Source organism: Brassica napus, chromosome A6, assembly GCF_020379485.1.
Source record: "Brassica napus cultivar Da-Ae chromosome A6, Da-Ae, whole genome shotgun sequence".
NCBI lineage: Eukaryota > Viridiplantae > Streptophyta > Magnoliopsida > Brassicales > Brassicaceae > Brassica > Brassica napus.
In genome coordinates, this window is record NC_063439.1 from 18,938,907 (window position 1) to 18,961,806 (window position 22,900).

General features: G+C 35.2%; 3 protein-coding genes across 3 annotated transcripts; 1 reads left to right on the forward strand and 2 right to left on the reverse strand.

The window, feature by feature from the left end:
* Positions 1-3,064: 3,064 nt before the first annotated feature.
* LOC106348042 (protein kinase STUNTED) lies at positions 3,065-6,366 on the forward strand. The gene is made up of 10 exons (XM_048781936.1): positions 3,065-3,464; positions 3,554-3,636; positions 3,717-3,948; positions 4,025-4,591; positions 4,680-4,928; positions 5,009-5,172; positions 5,284-5,363; positions 5,452-5,599; positions 5,706-5,858; positions 5,937-6,366. Exons 1-10 carry the CDS (start codon positions 3,281-3,283, stop codon positions 6,168-6,170), a joined length of 2,094 nt encoding a protein of 697 aa, XP_048637893.1. The 5' UTR covers positions 3,065-3,280; the 3' UTR covers positions 6,171-6,366.
* Positions 6,367-11,249: 4,883 nt separating this feature from the next.
* LOC125609983 lies at positions 11,250-13,640 on the reverse strand. The gene is made up of 3 exons (XM_048781616.1): positions 12,414-13,640; positions 11,368-12,345; positions 11,250-11,291 (listed from the first exon to the last, which is right to left on the reverse strand). The coding sequence occupies exons 1-3, from the start codon at positions 13,638-13,640 to the stop codon at positions 11,250-11,252; spliced, it is 2,247 nt and encodes a 748-aa protein (XP_048637573.1).
* A 686-nt stretch (positions 13,641-14,326) lies between these two features.
* Positions 14,327-21,086, reverse strand: LOC106347948 (protein CHROMATIN REMODELING 24). Its single transcript, XM_013787577.3, has 22 exons — positions 20,809-21,086; positions 20,616-20,729; positions 19,521-20,467; positions 19,309-19,439; positions 19,142-19,196; positions 18,687-18,815; positions 18,450-18,557; positions 18,303-18,358; positions 18,134-18,224; positions 17,567-17,698; positions 17,402-17,479; positions 16,471-16,680; positions 16,312-16,383; positions 16,153-16,233; positions 15,940-16,058; positions 15,743-15,854; positions 15,578-15,646; positions 15,393-15,487; positions 15,182-15,313; positions 15,018-15,083; positions 14,821-14,956; positions 14,327-14,722 (listed from the first exon to the last, which is right to left on the reverse strand). The coding sequence occupies exons 1-22, from the start codon at positions 20,924-20,926 to the stop codon at positions 14,549-14,551; spliced, it is 3,225 nt and encodes a 1,074-aa protein (XP_013643031.2). The 5' UTR covers positions 20,927-21,086; the 3' UTR covers positions 14,327-14,548.
* Between the last annotated feature and the right edge of the window lie 1,814 nt (positions 21,087-22,900).

Genomic DNA, 22,900 nt, shown 5'->3' on the forward strand with positions numbered 1-22,900 from the left:
TTTTCATGTAACACTTGCGGAACACCATCTCCCCTTCGTATAGCCAACAAACATGGGAAGGAAGTTCTTCTCATGTCCATCACAAGGCTGCAACTTCTTCGCGTAAAAAATCCATGACTCACGGCTTCCATAATTATTAATACATTTTAATTGTTCTTGTGAATCTCTAAATTCGCCTTTTATTAATGACTCACGGCTTCTATTTATTAATACATTTTAATTGTTCTTGTGAATCTCTAAATTCGCCTTTTATAATGCCTTGTGACAGATGGGAAGATAGCATCAGCAACGGTACTGGAAATGAGACGACAGGCTATAATAGTGGTGGACGCGGTAGACGCTACGGTGCTCGTGGCCGTGGAACAAGCTTCGTCTCTGCGACTGGAGAGCCAGTGAGTGGGAGAAGGTGCTTCTCATGTGGTGATCCTTCACATTTTGCCAACGCTTACCCTAATCGTAACTCTAACGGTAACTTCTAGTAAAGCTACTTTACTTTGTATATTTTAGTATGAATTATTAGTGTGAACCCGACCAACATCCTTGGACTTGAACGGTAAGAACATATTTGCAGTTGTCTTTACTAGACCAACGTTCTTTAAACAAAAAATAATTTTCTACTACGTAAATTCTAATCGAATACTCCCTCTGTTTTTAAATGTAGGTAGTTTTAGCAAAAATAGTTTGTTTCACAATATAAGTAGTTTACATATTTCAATGCACATTTTTCATTTATTAGATATTGTGTGACCAATAAAATAATGTTAAGCTTTTTATAATTGGTTGAATTAATTGATTAAATGATATATTTTCTTAGATAACAACTTTCTAAATATTTGTGCTTTTAAGTAAAACTACTTATAATTAAAAACAGAGGGAGTAATATATAATACTATAAGTTTTGTCATAGTAACATTGGATTTCAGTCTTGGGTCAACACAGTTAATTGGATGAACTTTAATCATAGTTGAATACTAATTAAGTTGTCGATGTACTTGTGAATTATACATGATTTTTCTAAGGGTTAGAGCACCCCATTAGTGAACTTATGGGGAAGTTCACAAAGATTCCAAAAAAAAAAAAAATTAAAATAATAAATAGTGATGAACTTGTCTCTCTCCACCTCTTCCCAATAAACCTGATTCATCACTGTAGCGCAGGCCTCACCGCACGTGGTAGCCCGCGATTGGTCCGAAATTTTTTTTTTTTTTTTAAACAAAAATCAAACAAAAAAATAATAATAAAAAAATACTTTGTGAATCCCTTTCATGGGGTTCACTAATGGAGGTGCTCTTAGGTTTATAATTTATTTTATTTAACGACAACGACAATAATAGTTAGCGGACACTTTGGTTCACAGTTTAGTATGATATTTATCAATGTACTTATGAAATTATACAATGGTTTTTCCAAGTGATTAGGTTTATAGTTTCTATTGTTTAGTGACCACTACCCTCATAATTAGCGGCCACTTTTGCTCATAATTATACAAAAATTATCGATGTACTTGTGAATTACATTATTTTTCAAGTAATTAGGTTTGTAGTTTCTCTTAGTTAATGACCACTACAATAGTAATAATTAACTACCACTTTTGCTCTGGAAATCATGATTTGCGTAGATCCCGGTTAGCTGGATTTCTCAAAATATTATATTTCACGTGCTATTCTAAATCGTGCTCACCAGATTATATATCTCATCTATAATGATTTTGTATGTTGTAGTGAGTTAATGTGGATCCATTTTCTTTGGTTATTATTTTGTTTGTTTTATATATCTCATCGTGGTCTTCTTCACCTTCGAGGGATATGATTTTAAATCAAAGATTCGAGTCAAATTAGACTTATTTTAGTACACCATGAAAGGTATTTTATTTCTTATCTTCCAAAACAATTTTAAAATAAAAGTTGTAGCGATACTAATAAGCTGCTGGGTTCTATTTTTACGTTTCATCCCGTTGGTTTAAATCACGATGGTAATGTGATAGCGAGATACTGATAACATGCAAAAGCTATTTTCACACCCAAACTTCAACATTAACAAATGGCCAGAGTTGTTATACTGTTTAGACATAGGATTCGGTCACGTCAGAAAGAAAACAAAGAAGATTTAGGATTCGTCTCTTGATTAATAATCAGTACCAGTGCGATATCTTTAGTGGAAGGCTGATATGCAGAATTTTTTTACCTAACTCCATCATACACTTTTATATGACTGGGAGCAAATAATGTAAGTTAATAATTAAGTGATGCTTTTGAGACATAATCTAAGGAATAAAATGTAGTTTTGCTTCGTCGTTCCCAAATCCCAATGTTAAATGGGTTGTTAACATATTTACTATGATTAACATTTGATTACCACATAAAACTGAACTCGTGGTAGCTCCAAAGCATTAAGAAAACCTTTGCACCAGTCTCTAATCCATCCAAATAAACTTTAATCACAAAGTTAACATCTCACCAATATAGTTGTTGTTAAAAACAAATTTTCTTTGTTTTTATATTCAATATCAGCTACATAGATAGAACAGAAATATTTACACATGATTTGACAATACCTACCAAAATGTTTGGGGGAAAATACAAAGCAAAATCAAATCAAACCAAATATAACAGAGACATTTTTGGTCTTCACGGACGGATCTATTAATGTCCTCTACTTTTTAGCTGATTTTTTTTTAATTCAGAAATAAAAGAATGGAGGCGTGGCTACACACTTGACTGAATATGAAACATGCATGAATATTTTCGGGCGATGAGACATGTACGAAAATGACATTTAATGAAAGCTAAAATGATAAAACTAATAACTAAAAAAAAATAGTAAAAATCAAAAGTTTTAAGGAAAATAAATAAAGTGGGGGAGATATATAGGAAAAGATATTTATTGGGTGCGGAATAAAAGAGAGAATGGAAGATATCGTTGTCCATTAACCATTCATTATTATTCGCTCGTGCTTAATTAATTAAAATTAATAATAAAAATAAAAAATTAAAGTCATGATCGGATCAAGAGGGTAATCAACGGCTCAGATTCATTCAAACCAGAAGACACAAAAACATGGCTCTCTCTCTCTCTATTTCCCACTTTTCTCCCGGAGACAGTTAACTTGATTCGCTCTCTCCTCTTTGCCTAATCGCAAAACGACAAACACGATAGAGAGAAAGAGAGAGAGAGAGAGAGAGAGAGAGAGAGAGAGAGAGAGAGAGAGCGATTTGCTACTTAGATAGAGCGAGAGAGATAGAGAGAGTGTGCGAGAGTGAGTGAATCGCTAAGAGAAGAGATGACACCTAGCGGAGGAGGAGTGGAAGAACCGGCGACGGCGTCAGATGCGGAGGGTTCGGCGTTAGTGATAATCGGGGTGAAGCCAGACGAATGGAGCCGAGAGGTGCTAACGTGGTCTTTAGTGAATGTAGCTCGTCCCGGAGATCGAATCGTTGCTCTTCACGTTCTCGACTACTCTCTCGGTTTCTACCTCGTTTTAGATCTCTCTCTCTCTCTCTGTTTATTTTGTTTTTTTTTTTAATTTATGTTTATTTTTGTTATTGTTGTGCAGAAGGCTCAACGTCGCTTGTTTCGCTGGTGAGGACTTTCGACACTATGCTTGGTGTCTATGAAAGCTTCTGCAACTTAAAACAGGCATGTTTCGTTTTATTCTTATAAAAGTGGAAACTTTGAGGATAGGTTTAGTGAAAATTCGATTGGATGTTTGTAAACAGGTGGATTTAAAGTTAAAGGTTTTCAGAGGGAAGTCAGCGAGGAAAGTTCTTGTTCAGGAGGTGAAATCCTCAGGAGCAGCAAGTTTAATCGTTGGTTCTTCTAAGAGACATCACACGATCCGTTCTTCAGCTTCCTTAGCTAAGTACTGCGCTAGGAATCTTGCCAAGGATGTCTCTGTTTTCGCTGTTAAGAGTGGCAAGATTATGTTCCGGAGGGTGCCTAGTAACAATGGTATGTTAAGGGTTAGATGATTACTTGGGTTTGTTCTCTGTTTAGATAAAGAAAGTTTTGTGCTTTCAATGTGTAGATGGACCACACATGATTGTTCCCTGTGGATCACCCAACGTTGCTATTGAAGCGGCAAAGATTGTGAACAGCTTTAGCCCTGCAAGGACGAGCTCACGCTGGAGTACAAAACCTAGTCGCACTTCATCATTACAGTCTACTGAAAGCTCAGGTGTAGACAATTCCTTGGCTTTAGTGCCAGTACAAACGAACGAGACTGAGTCAGGACAAGGTTGGCATTTCTTCCGGGGGTTTTACGGTAAACGAAGTAGCTGGACCAAAGTCTCTGCTAAGAGGGCTGTGCTTCAGTGGGTTTCGAGGCTAAGGGGTCGAAACTCAGAAGCTGTAGCGTATCTTGACAGGAAACGGAGTGATTCTGGTTGTGATGAAGATTGCTCTTCTAGCGTCGACGGTGAAGACGTCTCCGTTTCACGATCTGGTTCTGAGCATATGCTGTCTCCTCTTTCTCCCTGCCTTGGATCAGACAACGTTCCGGAGGAGCTGGAGGGTCTACATGAAAAATACTCCTCCACGTGTAGATTGTTCACATACGATGAAGTTGTGACAATTACCTCAAACTTTGCATCCGGTATGTCCCTTTCCTTGTTCTAACATTGGGTTTGGTTTTGGCATGAGTTCGCTAATGGATACATCTTTTTTTTTTCTTCTGTTTCCAGATAACTTGATTGGAGAAGGTGGTAATAGTTATGTTTATAGAGGAGACTTATCAGATGGGAGGGAACTGGCAGTCAAAGCATTGAAGCCTTGTCTGGATGTGTTGAAAGAGTTTATACTGGAAATTGAAGTCGTTACAAGTGTGCATCACAAGAATATAGTGTCACTCTTTGGTTTCTGTTTTGAGAACAATAATTTGATGCTGGTGTATGACTATGTACCACGAGGAAGCCTTGAAGAAAACCTGCATGGTATATAAACTGCATTTTCAAATTCCCTCTGGATTCTCATTTGAATTATCTATCTTGATTGTTCTCATTTATTGGTTCAGGTAATAGAAAGGATGCCGCCACCTTTGGCTGGCTGGAGAGATATAAAGTGGCAGTGGGTGTTGCAGAGGCGTTAGACTATCTACATAATACTCATGATCCAGAAGTGATTCACCGGGATGTCAAATCTTCTAATATTCTTCTGGCAGATGATTTTGAGCCACAGGTACCGACTGATACATTTCAATCTCAATCTTAGTGTTCATTCACAGATGCAATGAAAAAAAAAATTGATCTTAATTTTTGTGACTGACACTGAAATTATTTACTGGTTCAGCTCTCAGATTTCGGATTTGCCAGCCTGGCTTCAAGTGCTGCACAGCATGTGTCATGTGGGGGTATTGCGGGAACATTTGGGTATTTAATTTGTATCTTTAGTCCTTCCCTGATAACCATCATCACTCTATTAATCATCCTCATTAAACTTTCACGTTTCTTTTGACAGTTACCTAGCACCAGAATACTTCATGCACGGTAAAGTAACCGACAAGATTGATGTCTATGCGTTTGGTGTTGTATTGCTCGAGCTCATATCGGGTAGAAAACCAATTTGCGTTGACCAATCTAAAGGCCAGGAGAGCCTTGTCATGTGGGTAAGCATAGTAGTCCATAACTTTCACATTTTTCTATCCTGCAAATTATGCCATTGGGAGAAGCAATGTTACTCTTTGAAATGACTAAACTGCATCTCTTTCCCAGGCAAATCCAATCCTAGAGAGTGGCAAGTTTGCTCAGTTACTGGATCCAAGTCTAGAAGCTGATGATAGCAGTAATGATCTAATCGAGAAGCTTTTGTTAGCTGCTACACTATGCATTAAACGCGCACCTCATGACCGTCCACAAATTGGCCTCGTAAGCTACATCTCTACTTTCTTTGCTTCTAATTGCTCTGTTTTGGGGGGGTGATGTTAATTCATTATTAAATTACAGGTGGTAAAGATATTACAAGGCGATGAAGATGCAACGGAATGGGGAAAGCAACAAGTAAAAGCCTCAGAAGATGCAACGGCGTACTTGACAAACATAGAATCACACATAAACCTTGCGTTGCTTGATTTGGAAGATGATGCAGCTTCCGATAGTAGCCCTGAAGCTAGTAGTATCTCCGTTGAGGACTACTTGAAAGGGAGATGGAGCCGCACTGCTAGCTTCAGCTTCAACTAATAATTAATTAATAGTTTAATAACTAGATTTTAGCTGTTTTGACGATGCAAGTTGTGTGTAAATTTGTAATGGATTTTTCTAAGGTTTTCAAGAATGCGTCAGTTTAGAAAGAGTGAAGAGCTCTTGTAGAGAGGCCACCAGAGTATTGACTTTGTGTTCTTTGTGTTTGTGAAGAGTAGAAAATGTTTTATTGTTTTTTGAATGTTTTTTTTGCTTTGTGTATACAACGTTCTTTCCACTTGTTTTTTTTCTCTCTTTCCAGTTCGGTTTTAAGGATACAAATTGTAAGCATTTCCAGTTCGGTTTAAGATTCTATATGAATAGAAATTGTAATTCTGGTTTACTTTTAAACCGTATCAAGGAATTAGAGTTTAGTTAAGCCCTCTTACACCAGCAGCCCTAGGAAACCCAAAAAAAATTATCACAGATCTTCTGACTTCTGTATAGATCAGATAATCAAACATTAAGATACTAGAAATATTATATTATCGAACAAAGGATATAGTAACCTAAAATCTTTGGATAAGTCATGAATTTGTTAAGGTTTCTCGCTGGAACAGAGGTATATAGAGGAAGGATGAACATCTAATGCAGAGTAGTTCCAGTTAGAAGCAAAATATGACACAAGTGATCTGTGAAGATAGAAAGATTGAGTTCAAAACAAGAAGATGCAAAATATATAATAACAACTGAGAAGGAAAAGGTCTAGGAACCTCATGACTCATGAGAACATGTTCTGAGGCATACCACTATATTCCTCACATATTCACATCACGTCTAACTTGACAGAGTCATATGCTCAATGTAAATCTCCAGTAGTAGAACATCATTACTCCTTAAAGGCAGATCAAGTCCATAAGGCACAATTAGAAAATGTTTCAACGTGAACAATTTTTGATAAACAGGTAGAGTCGTATTCTCTATGTGTCGTACATTCCTCTGTTCGTTCAATATATGTGCCTGAGCCCAAAATATTGATTTTGCTTCTGTTAAGTTAAGCGTGTCCATAGGATTAATGTCGAGACTACTAAAATTTTTATTATTCCTTCCTTTCCAAATATACCGTAGTATCCATGAAACTTGACGATCATCCATCGCGGGAAAACTCTCCAGAAGTGATGATCCATATTTGTGAAGAGAGAGTTTGTTGGAAAAATAGCTAGATTTGAAGGTATCTTTGAGAGATCTGAAACCTGAAGTGCTGGATGACATTAAAAACACACATGGTTTATCGATTCTTCATCGACTCCACACCGTGCACAACGTATATCCCCATGTATTTCCCGCGCTTGCAGCTTCTTCTTGATTGCTATACACTCTGTCACCAATTGCCATAGAAAATATTTTATCTTTGGTGGACACCACATTTTTCAACAAAACGCCTTCAATGCATCAACCGTGAGTCCAAACATTAATGGTGGTTTGTCCCTGTCTTGGTAAACCCGTTCTACCTGATATCTTGATTTAACCGTATATTTTCCATTGTTTATGAAATGATTCATCCCTATATACTATCTGAGTTCTGCTCAGTGGTATGCTTTCTATAATTTTAAAATCATCTGGGTCCACCAAAGTCTGAAGTGCCTTCGAATTCCAAGTTCCCGAAATAGAATCAATGAGAGAATCCACGGTGAAGTATGGGTACTAGTTGTGTTGGTTTTTACTAGCTGGTCTCGGACGAGTGATTGGGAACCATGGATCGTTCCATACATCTATAGATGATCATTACCCCACCCTTTTAATTACTTACTAGAGTTTATTCCGCACATCATGCGGGTATATTTTATTTTATAAATATTTAATTTTGATATTATTATATAAATCTAAATATACAATTTATATCTTAGTGTTATATATTTTATAACATTTTAATTTTATTGTTTAGATTTCTTATTATTTTATTAATATAGGAGTTTGTTTAATACATTTTACTTTTTTTATTACGTTTTCAAGTTTTCATAATTTCAAATAATCAAATAAAAAATATTTTTCAACATATGATTTTTGAAAATATATAGCTGTAGAAATAAATTTTTAACATATGTTAATAACTTCATTTGTATAAAAAAATCTCACATGATTAACAAATTGAACCCGTTTTAGTGGTAGATGATAATTTATTTAAATGAAAGCATTATATTACATAATTACGAAATTCATTAATGCAATATTTAATAAAAATTATTTCAAAATTTAGTAGGATTTTGTTAGATTTTTCTCAACAGATTTTGTTATAACTGAAAATAAAATTCAAATATATAGTTAAAATTAATTTATTATTAATATTCCTATTAATTATTATGTCATATTATGTGATTAATGAAATGGTCCTAGTAGACTTCTATATAATAGATAAAAATGGTACTTCTCTTTTAATAGAGAAGATTTGCTTACGAGAGATCTAGCAGATCTCTAAAAACTAGTAAATGTTAGTAATTTATTAACAATTTTACTTTTAAAATTTAATAAATATATAAGTTTATTTTTATTTTTATTAATTTTAGATAATAAAATAAAAATAAAAATATTTTTACATAATAATATATAGTAATTTTTGGATAATAACATAATAGATAATATTGTTAGATAATGATAATATGATGAATAAATCTAGTTGATCATTAAACACAACTAATATATGAATTATCTTTTATTTTTTAAAAAAATATTTTTTATATTTTTAGACAATTTTTGTAGGATAGCACTAAAAAAGAATTAAAATGAACAAAATGTTTCATTAAAAAGGTAATTATACATTTATACCCCTAGGGTTAACTAATCAAAACCTTAGGGTTTATAGTTGAGGGGTGTGGATTTGGGTTTGAGGTTTAAAATTTTATAAAATAGAAAATAAATCTTAAAAATTTTAAAACAAAAATTTTAAAAATAGTTTGAAAAAGTATTTTCGAATTACAAAAAAAAAATTCAAAAAAAATTATAAGAAAGTTCGTTTTTGAAAATATTTAATCTAAAACAGAAATTTTTTTATATATATTTAGGGTATTAGTGTCATTTTACCTATTAAATGAAACATTTTGGTCATTTTCTTTCGTGTGGTCTATTTTTGTGACCAAAACTTGAAAATGATCTATTAGGGGTGGGCACTTTACCCGAAATCCGAAGTGGCACCCGAACCCGATCTGAAAAACCCGAACCGAAATCCGAACCGAAGTAGCAAAATATCCGAACGGGTATTGAATTAGGAGAGATTGGATATCCGAACCCGAACGGGTAATATCCGAACCCGAATGGATATCTGAAAATAACCAAACATATGTATAATTAACCTTATATTTTTAGTTTACATCTTTCATTTTATATAAAATATTTATATTGATACTACACATACTTTAAATTCAAATGATATACATACAATTACGTAGAAAATGATTTGCTATTCACTTAAAATTCATGTCAAACTTTTTATTTCAACAATTAACAAAAAGTTACATCCAAAATTTAAAAACAATAACCAAATTAATGTCTTTTTAGTTTGAAAATGTTATGTCTAAATCTATTAACCATTCAATCTATTAAAAAATAAAAAAATTAGTTAAGTGAAGTTATATATTTAAATACAAGAAATTTGAGAAATGAAAATTTTCATTTTTTTCTTCAAAATCTAAATATCCGAACCCGATCCGAAATAACCGAAACCGAACTAAAAATATCCGAACCCGACCCGAAATACAGAAATATCCGAACGGGTTCTACACCTCTATACCGAAATACCCGAAAATCCGAAATATCCGATCCGAACCCGAACGCCCACCCCTATGATTTATTTATGAGAATTGTCCTAATTTTTGTTACTTTAAATTAAAATTCGTTTTTTTGCTAATTTCTATTATATTAATTTATAATCAATAATAAATTATAAATCTAATAAATTTTTTTAATTATTTATTAAGGGTAGTAACGATCAGTTCTACTTTTTAATGTGAGAACTCGAATGTGAAAAATCAATTTGTAAATAATAATAAAGATATATCATTTAAATTCGGATACTTAAACAATATATCAATATTCATGGCATATTCTCTTTGTTAGTTAAAGAAATTAGAGATAAGAATTTATTATGAACACAATTTTGTAAATACAGTTACAAAAAAAATATAAATTTATTGAGAAAATGTGTATTTAAATACCAAACTATCTCAAATTCTCTAAAAAAAATACAAACTTTCCATCAACCCAAATAAATCACAAACTTATATTGACTGGGTTATATTAGGTACACCTTTGGTCAACTTAATTTGCCGTTAAATCTCCATCTAATATTCCGTTTGTTGATATGATGTCATTTGAGAATAGACCAAAAAGCTAAAAATTTCAAATTGATACTTTTAATCCATTTTAGAACCATGTCTTCTTTGTCTTCTCTTTCGTTCTGCAAATAATCTCCCATCTAAACTAATTATCTCTTCTTTCTTTTCTCTTTGGACATTGCTAGATATGAAATATATTTTTGTTTATAATTTTATTTCCTGCAACAGTTTAAGGATTTTATATATGTTCGAGTGGTTTTACTGGTCACAATCCGAAAACCATTCTTTGAGGAGACTTTGAACTACATAAGATACGTGGACACCAAGGAATCTCTAGTAGAAGAGATGAATGAGGAAGCTCAAGAAGCAGTGTTTCCCGGCACGAGCAAATTGACTTTTATTTTCTTTTAAAAGTTTTTCTGTCATTTTTGGACATGCACGAATTGTATTTGTTAATTTCAGTGTGACATTTTTCTCGTAATGACAAACTGACATGCAATAACAATAGCTTTCTGGTTTGTTTTTGTTCTTGTTTAACGATTATGCTCTGAGAATAAGAAGAAGATGCAAAAGAAAATAAGAAACTCAAAACTTGTTACGCAAGCCAACCTTACAACTGATACAAAGAAAGACCATCACAAAGGGCAGTAACAAAAGGACACATAAATAGTTTTCATAAAACATAAGGAATCCAACTTTGACAAGATAAGTAACGATCTCTTGGAAACAGGAATATCTCAGCAACACATGATAGTTTGAAACAGATAAAAACAACAACGAAAGAAAAAAAATCAGATGCATCATACGACCATCAATCTTGTGAACCAATTTGTGATCCACCTTGTGATCCTCCCTAATAGAAAACATAAAATTTTGAGATTTTCTAGAATCGATATTGATATAAAATCAGACAGACAATAAAAGGGCACCTGATCATTCTTTGGCCGGCCCCTTGGACGTTTAGGTTCAGGTTGAACGCTTGGTTTTGAACATCTCGGCTTGGTATGTCCTTCTTCTCTACAATTGGAGCATGTCATGACACGCTTCTCACGGCTTAACTTGGTTTTACTAGAGGAAGAGGATGATTCGTTCGCACATTTCCGTCTGGCATAATTGCTTGGTCTTCCTCTGTTACCTAACCTATTTGGTGGAGGCAAGACTGGTAACCTGTTCAGCATAGGCCATAACTTCATCCCTTCCACAGGCCTAATACTACACTCATAAGTTTTTCTCCATCTTATGGTAGTGTAATAATCAGAAACATAGTCATCTACTTTCTGTTTCTTTGCTGTTATCACACAAGCAGCATGGTTACAAGGAATTCCATTCAATTGCCACATCCCACAACCACATGTTTTCAGACCCATGTCAACGCTATACGAGCCGTTATGATAGTCAATTTCGTAAACATCCCCCGTAGCCATGTATCGAATACAATCTTGAGACTTAGCTATAGCAGTTTCTATCGCAATATGTGCCCTCTTTGTGTATCTAGTCTTCAATCTGTTAGCCATGATAGATCTTTTTGCTGTGCGTACCATACATTGTCGCCTAATATCTTCTAACATGTCAAGTAGTGGTTTTCTCCTAGCCTCGCGAATGGTTTTGTTAAAAGATTCATTCAGGTTGTTCAAATTATCATTGCAACAAGAACCAACCTTAAAGTAAGCTCGAGACCATGTATGTGGATTGGTGGCTTGTAGAGTTTGATGTGCTAGCTGATTGTAGCTCTTCAATGCATTCATATGCTCTGTAAAGTCTCCTAAGGTGTAGCTACGGGCTATTTTCCAGAACAGTTTCTCTAGTTGTGGGTCGTGGCTGTCTCTCTTCCAGTTTCCTAGAATGTGTCGCGCACACATACGATGTTCTGCATTGGGAAGTTCGAGGTGAACAGCTTTCACCAAACCCTTTCAAACAAAAAAAACATGTAAGATACGAGTTTACCAAAACAATCAAAGTACACCAAGATCTTTACCTTTTGCTTATCGGATATGAATGTGAAGTTGCTCCCATCACCGAGTTGTAAATCCACTTTTAGGTGATTCACAAACCATGCCCAACTAATATCATTTTCAATCTCTACAACTGCCCACGCAATCGGCACAATTCTGTTATCTCCATCTCTTCCCACAGCAGCAATCAATTGGCCTTTCACATCCCATTTTAGAAATGCACCATCTAGTCCTATGATCGGTCTACAAGTCGACTTCCAAGCTGCACGTTGTGCTTCAAAACAAATGTAGATACGATCAAACCTTTGCTTGCTTCTTGGTGTTTGCCCAGGAATGGTCACTATCTCAGTTATGGTTCCCGGATTAGTCTTTTGAAGCTCTGCTTCATAATCCCAGATTCGAGAAAAGTGTTTTTCATGGCTTGCTCTTCTTTCTCTTGTGACTTTAGTCTTAGCTTTTTGACATTGGTCTTCAGTAACAATCAAGTTGTATGTTCTCTTGATATCTTCACCAATTTCCTTAGCTGTAAGCTTAGGATTCACCCTCAACCTTTCCGCAAACAGCTGCGCAATTGATGAAGGCTTCAACATCTTCGAGTAACCAGAACGTATACAAGCGTGTTCATTAACATAAACCTTTATCTGCAGTTTATGTTTCCTCTTCTCATATGAACAATACACTCTCCAAGGACAATCATACTCAGTGTCAGAACAAACAGCGCCAAGCTTCATTTGTGTTGATATGTATAGCTTGATATCATATCTTGTTTTCAGAGAATACCTAAGAAGAGCTTGCTTGAACTCTGATGCAGACGAAAACGTCTTCCCCAATGCTAAGACCTCATCGGCTGATGCTGCATCCTCACAAGCTTCCCTTCGCGCATCTTCTTCCTCATCATCAGATGATACAGGATCAGGCGTATTATCCTCATTCCAGCAATCATCATCTCCACTGTCATCGTTTTCGTCTCCATCATTACTTGCGACATCTCCAAAGTGGGATGAGAAAACTTCACAAGCTTCTTCTTCAGTTTGTACGCCACATCCTTCTTCTTCTGAAACCTCATTCTCATATTCTTCGATCTCATCAGCAGGATCATCAACAATAGCCTCACAATCATCACCGGGTACAGGTTCACACTCATCTCCGTCATAGTCTATAAATACAGCCGACCGTATTTCATCACCTTCGGCAACAGGTTGAGGTTCAGGTTCTCTTCGACGTAGTGGAAGCTTTTTCCTTATCACCATGATAGTAAAAAACGATTTGCAGTTTTAAAATGAAGGAGAGGAAGAAGAAGAGATGATAACAATTTGGAGAAGAGATAGATATGGAGTTTTAGCATGAATGAAAAGAGAAAGACCAGATGAGTTAGGGTTTTACAATGAGCAGAGAAAGAAGAGTACGTGTATATTAGAAGTATCGTTTTTGATTCTTTAGGTTTTTGTTCTATTCTTAAAACGACACCACATCATTAACCGTTAATATCAAACGGAGGTTAGATGATAAATTAAAGTGAGAAAACTTGTACTCAATATGGCTCAATAATTATAAATTTGTGATTTATTTGGGTTAATGAAAAGTTTGTATTTGTTTTGGAGAATTTGAGATAGTTTGGTATTTAATTACACATTTTCTCTAAATTTATTACTTATTCTACACGTATTATGCTTCCTACAAATACAGATCTACAACGTTTTCATTTGCATGTTTGGATTTTTCACAAGAATAACAATATTGTACCATAGACTTCGAGATTTTGATTTCTGTTAATATATAGGGGACGTAACACATATACCCATCATTTGAGACATTATCATGAAACAAATTGTACACTTATTTTTCCTTTGAAACCCAAATTTCGCACCTAAATTTGTTACTAATAAATTAGATTTTCTTCAATAATTATGAAATTTAATATCAGATTTATATAATGTGGTGTTGAAATATTCGTTTTACTGATTACGGTCTGCGCTCAAGATGAAAAGAAAAAAATCTGGTTTAATACACCGGAGAAATATCAATAGCCGTTTATAGCTTGAGCAACAAGTCATTTGGTAATTGACTTGTCAACTCATGACCTCAACCAATCAAAGATCTGGCGAGGAACAAAAAAAATAGCAATAAAGCGTACGTTGGTCATCGCATTTTTCTCATCTTACTCCAACAGATTCAATCCTTTGTGCATCTTCTGGCTTATATCCTCCAAGTCAATAACTTGATGAGGCATATCGTTGCTTTTTACTGCCTTTATTTCTTCTAGCTCTCGAGTCAATTCAGCAATCTGTTTCTGTATTTTCGCTCCTCTGTCAGGTAAACTTGCGACCATACTCTGCGACATATGAAACCCAAAAACAAAGACTTAGAGAAACCTGAAGCTTTACTAGATATTACATTGGCATAACAAGTATTGGTTGATGATGTCTTTACCTTGTTCTGGAATAGCATAGATAGTCTACTGATTCTTGCTTTAATCTCGCTTTCCGACCATTCACTCTCATCGATTGGAGAAATGTTGATTCTCTTGTCCAAATTCACGTCCTTTGGTTTGAAAGCATACACAGCCCTGACAGAAACAAGTTTTTCAAAACACAACAGTTTAATTTGACAAAAGGTTGTGGATGTACCCATTGATCATGTTTTCCTGTGAAGATTTTGCTGATGGACCTCCCACGAATGATGTTGTTATTCTCCTTTTTTGCATCAAATATTTACGAAATAATCATAATCAGGATGTGCAGATGAAGAAAGTCTACTCTGTTTTATGAATAAGAGGAAAGAGAAGTTTCACCTTATTTCTTCTACTTCGTCCTGTTGTATAGGTTGAATAGGAGCAGTCTTGGAGAAGAGTAAGCTGTGATGACTCACTCCAGCTATACCCAGAGTTTCCAGGAACTTAACATGTGATTCCAGAGTTTCATCTCTACAGAAACAAACAAGCAAAAGTGAATCAACTCAGAACACTTTCTTTTCTCTTTTATCAGAATCAATGATTTCCTTACAGTTTGATCTGGTTGTAATGCTCTTCGTATAGTTGCTGTTGTGTAGGTGAAACATCAAATCCTCCCTTAGGAAGACTGAAAAGTTCTCGAAGGTCCTGAGATATACAAAAAATTTTTTTTTGGTAAAACGATTAGAAAGTAGGATAACAATTAGACCGCCATTGACAACAGAACTGCGACTAAACCTGTTGGCTGAAATAGCGGATTTGTTCTTTTTGCTCAGTCGCGGTTTTAAACAAGCCTCCCTTGTAAACCTACAAAAGCAAATACCATTGGCATTACATCATACAAAATGATCATATCAAATCACTCAGCTAACCAAAGAAAAAAGAAAAAAAAATCTAACAGACCTGCTTTCGGTAAATCTTTTCTTCGACAGTTGCTGAGGTCATTAACCTATACACAATGACATCCTTCGTTTGCCCAATTCTGTATGCTCGATCAACGCTCTGGTTGTCAGTACTGTACAGAAATCAGAAAATTATGTCATGAACATATATTTTCAATAGAGTAAGAATATCAAACAGTTTTCAAAACAAGGAAGTACCTTGGATTCCAAGCCGGGTCAACCACAATCACGCGGTCTGCCTTTGTCAAAGTAAGGCCGAGACCACCTACTTGAGATGTGAGAAGAAATATAGGCGCCACATGACCACTTTGAAATTCCTGTAATAGATTAAGGTTTAAAAGAACTGTGATAGCATGAAGACAAGAGGGAATAACTAAACTCAAAATGAAATGTAATGTTAGAAAAACTCACTTCAACAGTCTTCAATCTGTCAAGGCCTTTTGTTGTACCATCAATCCGCAAGAAACTATAACCGTTGGAAGTAAGAGAATCCTGAAAATGCCAAACGCAACCTGTAAAGAATCCATAAAATTTCAAGGATAATCGTTAAGGGTGAAGTTGGGAGCAAACCTGAATGAGATTTAGCATCTTGCGTGTCTGGGAGAAGATTAGAACACGGTGCCCTTCTGGAATCAAATTTTCCTGAGCAAAACCCGAAGCACAAAATGTCAGTCGAACAGAAAAGCATCAAAATGAATGTCACCAACTGAACCATATATGTGATCTAACCAGTAGTGACATGATAAATGTCAATTTGCAAGAGATACTGTCATTCTTGGTCTGAAAATCATCTGTATCCACATTGTCTGCAATATGCATAGCCAATCTCTCTGCCACGCCTGCTTCTTCCTGTGTTAATGTTGATTCCATTCCTTCGAGGACGTCCTCAGCAGCCCTCTTAGTCAAGAGAAGCGGATGATCACATATTTTCTTCAAAATCTATTTATAACAAAACAGTCAATGTAAGCTCCCAGATATTGAACAGACAAGATTTGTAACAGAAATATATGTTTGAAGCATTAAAACACAGAAGAAAGGAAACCATTTTCCCAAGTAACATATAGCCTAAGCAAAATGGATAGATATCTGAAATTGAGACCACGTTTATATAGAGGTTAATTGTTAGTAGTTTTTGGCTTTTGCTTTTCAACCAACCAAGATTTTTAAAGAATAACTTCCCTAAAATATAGGGAAACTAGTTTTTTTCAAGTAACTGTTTTTCACACAAAAACCTAAGTTTTCCTGGTTTTTTCTTACGTTGATTTTCAAATGATAGCTATTATTTTTACTTTAAATCTTAACTACTAGTTGTATAATTTTCTAGAGATATAAATTAAATTTATTTTAAAATATAGCTATTATTTTGAATAAATTTGTAATATGTTTATTTATTTTTAGTGTTAATAATAATATTTTGTATTTTATTGTTTTTAAAAGAAATATTTTATTTTTAATAACTTCATTTTGTTTGAAAAAACAAAAAACTAAAATATAATGTCACCATACTTTCTTTGAAAAGTTAAAATCTACAGAAAATTCAAAATTCAAAAACTAAATAAAAAGACAAGGCTAACAATCATCACCATAATATTACTGGATAAGACAAGACGTAGCTTATACTTGATTTAAAAAATAAAACAAGAATAGAGCTTCAAGTTACCGTAAGAGCTGCTAATGGCGAACCATCAAAAGCTGACAGAACAATTTCACTGTTTAAGAAAGCCTCATATATTTGCCTCTGCAACACAAAGAAGTAAGTATCAGTGAGTCTGTCTGATTGAAAATATTAGACCAACGACTACGTTAATGTGTTAAGGAGTTAAACCTGGCAAGCTGTTAACCGTAGCCATACAACAATTTCATCCTTCTTTGAAAGTCTGGAGGTTGTGGCATCATCACCAAAGACTTCACTCTTAAGGCGCCGCAAGAAGAAAGGTTGAATATGCTCCCTCAATTTCTATTAATCAAAAAGAGGTAAACAAGGTAATAGTAAGATCATAAGCGAATTGATAGATTATTTTCTTCTTTCGGAGGAACTTAGCTTGTGTACCTTCGGTAGCAATATCACACACAAAATGCAATCTCACAAAAGAGTTCAAGACTAAGACTGATACGTGAAAAGACTACTAACTTCAATATTTGCTATATTTCATGTATAATTGATTCATGCTAAAAATGGTAGACAGACATCGGCATTGAGATTGTAAACATGGTAGACAGGTACTACCATTGAAGACGTTTCATTTTCTGCCTAATAGGTGAAAAGTGATATAGAAAAGAGCTAGATTCACAAGGCATGCTAATATAAGAGGAAGCACCGAAGTTACAAAACCTAATAAAAACATCTTCAGCTACTGTCCGAAAAAATAATAGCCACTAATGAAATCCTCACCTTTGCTACTGTTGAGCCTATTCGCTTGTCTCTATCAGAGGCATCTTTGTCATTTCCACGAAGAATGTAATGCTCATAATTGTCCTTAAACCTGTTGAAACTTAAAAGGATTAAATACAAAGCTAGCATATGTAATCTGCCATGTATGGATTAGGGAGAAGATAATTACCATTTCTTGTCACCAAGGAGCCCGGGGCAGCTGAAATTGAACAAAGCCCACAATTCCTATAAATAAAAAGAAGATGGAATCAGTCGACGTCATTAGCATTGGAATAATATATTCATAGATAAAAAGACATTGACCAACGTGAAATACCTTTAAATTATTCTGGATTGGTGTACCACTTATAATTATACGGTGGGAACTTGGAATCTCAAGCAAACTCTTGGCCCTTTGTGTGCTGGGATTTTTAATAAGATGTCCCTAGAAATATAGACAATATCAATACAACACTATGTTACCACTTGAAAAAAGGTCAAAACACATAGCCTCTCAGCGATTAATTGATCAAAATGCAGACCTCACAAATAACAAAAGATTAATATGCCTTACCTCGTCCAGAATCATGTAGTCCCATTTGATGTCATCTTCGTCATCATCATCAGTATAGAGTTGATAACCTTGCAAAGCCTTTGTATTGTTCCGCACGATATCATAAGTCGTAAGAAGAACACCTTTACCCTACAAACGTTAGAGATATCTCAGCTTGAAACCCCATACTTCAAACAATAAAAAAACAACTATCTGGACGAGAACAAGACCAAGAAACAACTGATAAAATATTTCTCAGCTTAATAATATGGACAGTGCTGCAACACAGATAAATAGGATAGGCTGTAACAGTTTAAGGCAATTGAGTTTTAACAATAGAGCAAATAAATTTCCATACAAGTTCCTTGTTGATCTTCTCGTCACCAAATCAAGTCAAAATGCAAATGAAAGATGATTGCATAGTTAAGGCACTTAGTGATACCTCTCAGACTAACAATGGAAGAAAGAACAGGTACCTGTAGAATGTGGTTGAGATCATACTCTCGGGCTTTTACAGAATTGCCGTAGTATCTATAAAGAGGAAGAAAAAAAAATCAGAAACACAATATTTACTACAAATAAATAACAGGATATTAGTATCTTTACACTTCAGTAAATAACAATGAGAGACAACTGATCTTACTCCCTAGTCATTTGTGAAAGTCCCACGGTAGCTAATTCTTTCATCCAGTGAGGCAGCAGGGTTTTTGGTGCCACTATCATAGCACGTTTGATCAACTTCGAGTGGAACAAACCGGAAAGAAAGCTACATATCTGCAATGCAAATCAAACCAAATCAGCAAAGTTACATTATTACCGAAAAAAAAAAAAAGTGCCGGTTGCAAATTCCCTTACCTGCATAGTTTTACCCAAACCCATATCATCTCCAAGTATTCCACCTTTCTCTTGGATGTGCAATGACCAGAGCCACTTCAGCCCTTCCCTCTGATGTGGATATAAAATTGTTGCAATCTTCCCACGCAGTGTGTAAGAAGATTTCGGGCCAGTGAAAGTGATGGACCCTTCATCCTCCGACACTTTCTCTTCATAAGCATGTGTTGCAGTGTTGTGACTCCGAGCTGGCTTTGTAGGCTTTTCAAGATGGATTTTCATTTCAGCCGCCTTTTTACCAGTCAACACAACACAATCATCATCATCATCGTCGTCTAAGTCTCTTAGCCTAGCAGCATTCGACCTTCCCACTGATCTTAGCTTCTCACTGACCTCTACATGTCTAGTCGTCTTCAGACTTCGGTCGACTTCTTCGAGTTTTCCCTTCCCACGGTCAAGATTGTAGTCCGGTCTATACCCTTCAGACTTAGCAACATAGTGCTGCTGACCAGAAAAAGGTTGATGCTTTCCAACGTTTGAAACTCTTTCCCCCCTTTCTCCTGCAAACACATTACTAGCTTTCTCTTCCCGGATTGAAAAACCAACATTCCCTTGCCTGTCACTGAGACTATCAGCACCAGCTTTACTTGATGACTCAGATAGATCCGATATCAAGGAAAATGAGGGTTTAACACTCTCAGAATCACTGCTTTGGATATCTTTTTTCTTCTTAATAGACATTGTCCCAAGCTTAGAGGTCAAATCATCCAAAATATCCATAATCTCATTCTGTCCTCCACCACCATGCCTTTCCTCCTTTGGCTCAAGATGAGGTGAGGGAGAACCAAAGTCTGTGATCATCGAAAAGCTGGGCAAGTCACCCACCTCTGTCTTAGCTTCCTTCGATTCCTCATCCCAAGGTGTGAACTTGTTCCCAGTTCCAGCTCTCTCCAGTGGTGTATCTACTTTACCTGATTCGAACATCATATGCAAGACAAACGCATTCGAGTTAGCTTATCTAACGAAAATCAAAGAAAAGATACAAACCCAGATTTGGAAGAACCCTAATTTCATGTTAAAGCTAATAAGAACAAACCCTAAAATCGAGTTGAAAACTACCTGGGGAATCGAAATCAGCCAAATCAGGATCGTCGTCTTCTTCCGAAACATCTTCCTTCACCGAGGCCTTGCATAAACGACGCCGTCCCGCGAGCTTTATCTTCGTTTCTTCATCTGAAAAATTAAAAAAAAGAATCGAATCGGAGACAAGAGGCAAACAATCGAAGAAAGAGAGAGGGAATGAATATCGTACGGGTGGAAGAAGAAGAAGGAGCGTGTTTAGGAGGCGCGGAGAGATCCTGGAGGAGACGATAGTGACGATCGTTCAAGCTCTGAGGCTTTCTTCTAGTGCTGGTCGTGTTATCCGCCATCGCAACAGTGCCTCCTGTTGTTCTCTGGAGATGTGTTTGCGTCTCCCGATGATGGAATGGATTGTACTAATAAAGGAGAGAATCCCGCCTTTCCTTGGGAGCTTTTGAAATTTGAAAGATTTTCTGAGAGTTCCAATACACAAAAATGAATGCCGAGTGGCTGCGTATCTGCTGTTTAACGGTAATAAAAATATTGTTTTCCTTTTTTCTTTTTCAGATTATGCTTTTAATTTGATTTTTTGAAATTTTTCATTGGTTGCTGGATTGTTTTAGGCGCGGGCTACCGTATTATAATAGGGGCAATTGTCAATAATAGCACATTTTGAAGTTTATGTCTCAAAAATAGCACTAGAAAGAGAAAGTCACAAAAATGACATTCATTAAAGGATAAAATATCCCTAATAATACCCTTGGTTTAAAATTAAATAAACAAACAAAAATAAATAAAAATAAATAAATAAAAAAAAAAAAAAAAAAAGAAATTTGTTTTATAGTTTCAGATTATATGTTTTCAGATTCGAAATTTTTATATTTTTTTTTTGAAATTTTTTTTTTGAAATTTTTTTTTATTTTTTTTCAAATTTTCTTTTTATAATTTAAAAATACTTTTTGAAACTGTTTTTAAAATTTTTATTTTTTATTTTAGTATTTATTTTTTATAAAATTTTAAACCATAATTTCAAAACCCCACCACCCCTTAACTCTAAACCCTAAGCTTTGGATTAATTAATCCAAGAGTTAAAAGTGTATATTTACATCTTTAATGAAACCTATTTTTGTGACTTTAAGCCTTGAGTGCTACTTTGAGAACAAAAACTGGTTTAGTGCTATTCTAGTCTTTTTCTAGAGCATATTCGTTTAATCGTTCGTATTAATGTCATATGATACATACCCTCGAACCCCGCGCGGCTCTTGCACAGATGAGGAAAGGAAGGGGTTTTTAAAAGGGCAATCGAAAGATGGTGAACTCATTCTCTGTTGGGGTGTGTTGTTATGATATAATCTTGTTGGCTAAGTGTTGAGCTATTGATAGATCTCAACTTTGGGCTGCATATTGTAAAAAACGATTTTTTTTGGTTGAATTAATTTTATTCATTCAGAAATAATGTCATAGTTTAGCCAAAAAAAAAAAGTCATATGATACAGAACTTATAAAAAAGAACAAAGCAAAAGTTCGAGTACAGAAGATTAAATTCAACAGGCGAAACGCAAAAAAGAAAAAAAAAACAATTGTTTTTGACTTGGTCTCTAACAAAGGGAGACTCTCGTGCACTGCAACGCGCCCGCGGAACTTGCGTTTTTTAGCGTTTGCGACAGTGAACCACTAATATGGGCCGGGCCTTTCCAATTCCTTTTGAAAGGCCGAAACAAGCCCGTTCTCAAAGCAATCACGCACCGAATATAGTTTCGATTTACATGAAAAGTCAATAAAATCTTTTTGACATAGAGTATAAGTGTATAACTGTATAAGGTTAAAAAAACCATGATTATGATTAGAGTTGTCAAACGGATTGACCCGCGTCCATATGGACAGACCCGCAGCGGTTCAGTCAGTTCATCAGCCCGTGCGGGTTGGCCCGTGGCGGGTTGCGGCCAGAAATGTCTTGTCCAAGCCCGTCCAGCTTAGTTTACTTTTTTTGCGGGTCGACCCGCGGGTTACCTACAAAAAAAAAACGTGTTATGACGGCTTTGCTCAATGTCTAATAATACTAATACTAATAGGGTCTCTGTTTTGACCTTTGCTCATATCTATCTTGGTTAATTTATAATTGTGCCTTTTTGTTTCCTACGTGAGGTAGGAAAAATTCAAACTCAGAAAAAAACTACACATATTCTCACGTGGAATCAGTCCACCTAACGCACATGCTTATTTCAGAAGACAAAGTCTAAATTTTGTCAACTCGTAAGAAAGAAGCGCACCTGTTTATTCTCCTTATAACATTTGATTTGCAGGTTAAAAAACATGTTAGTTCT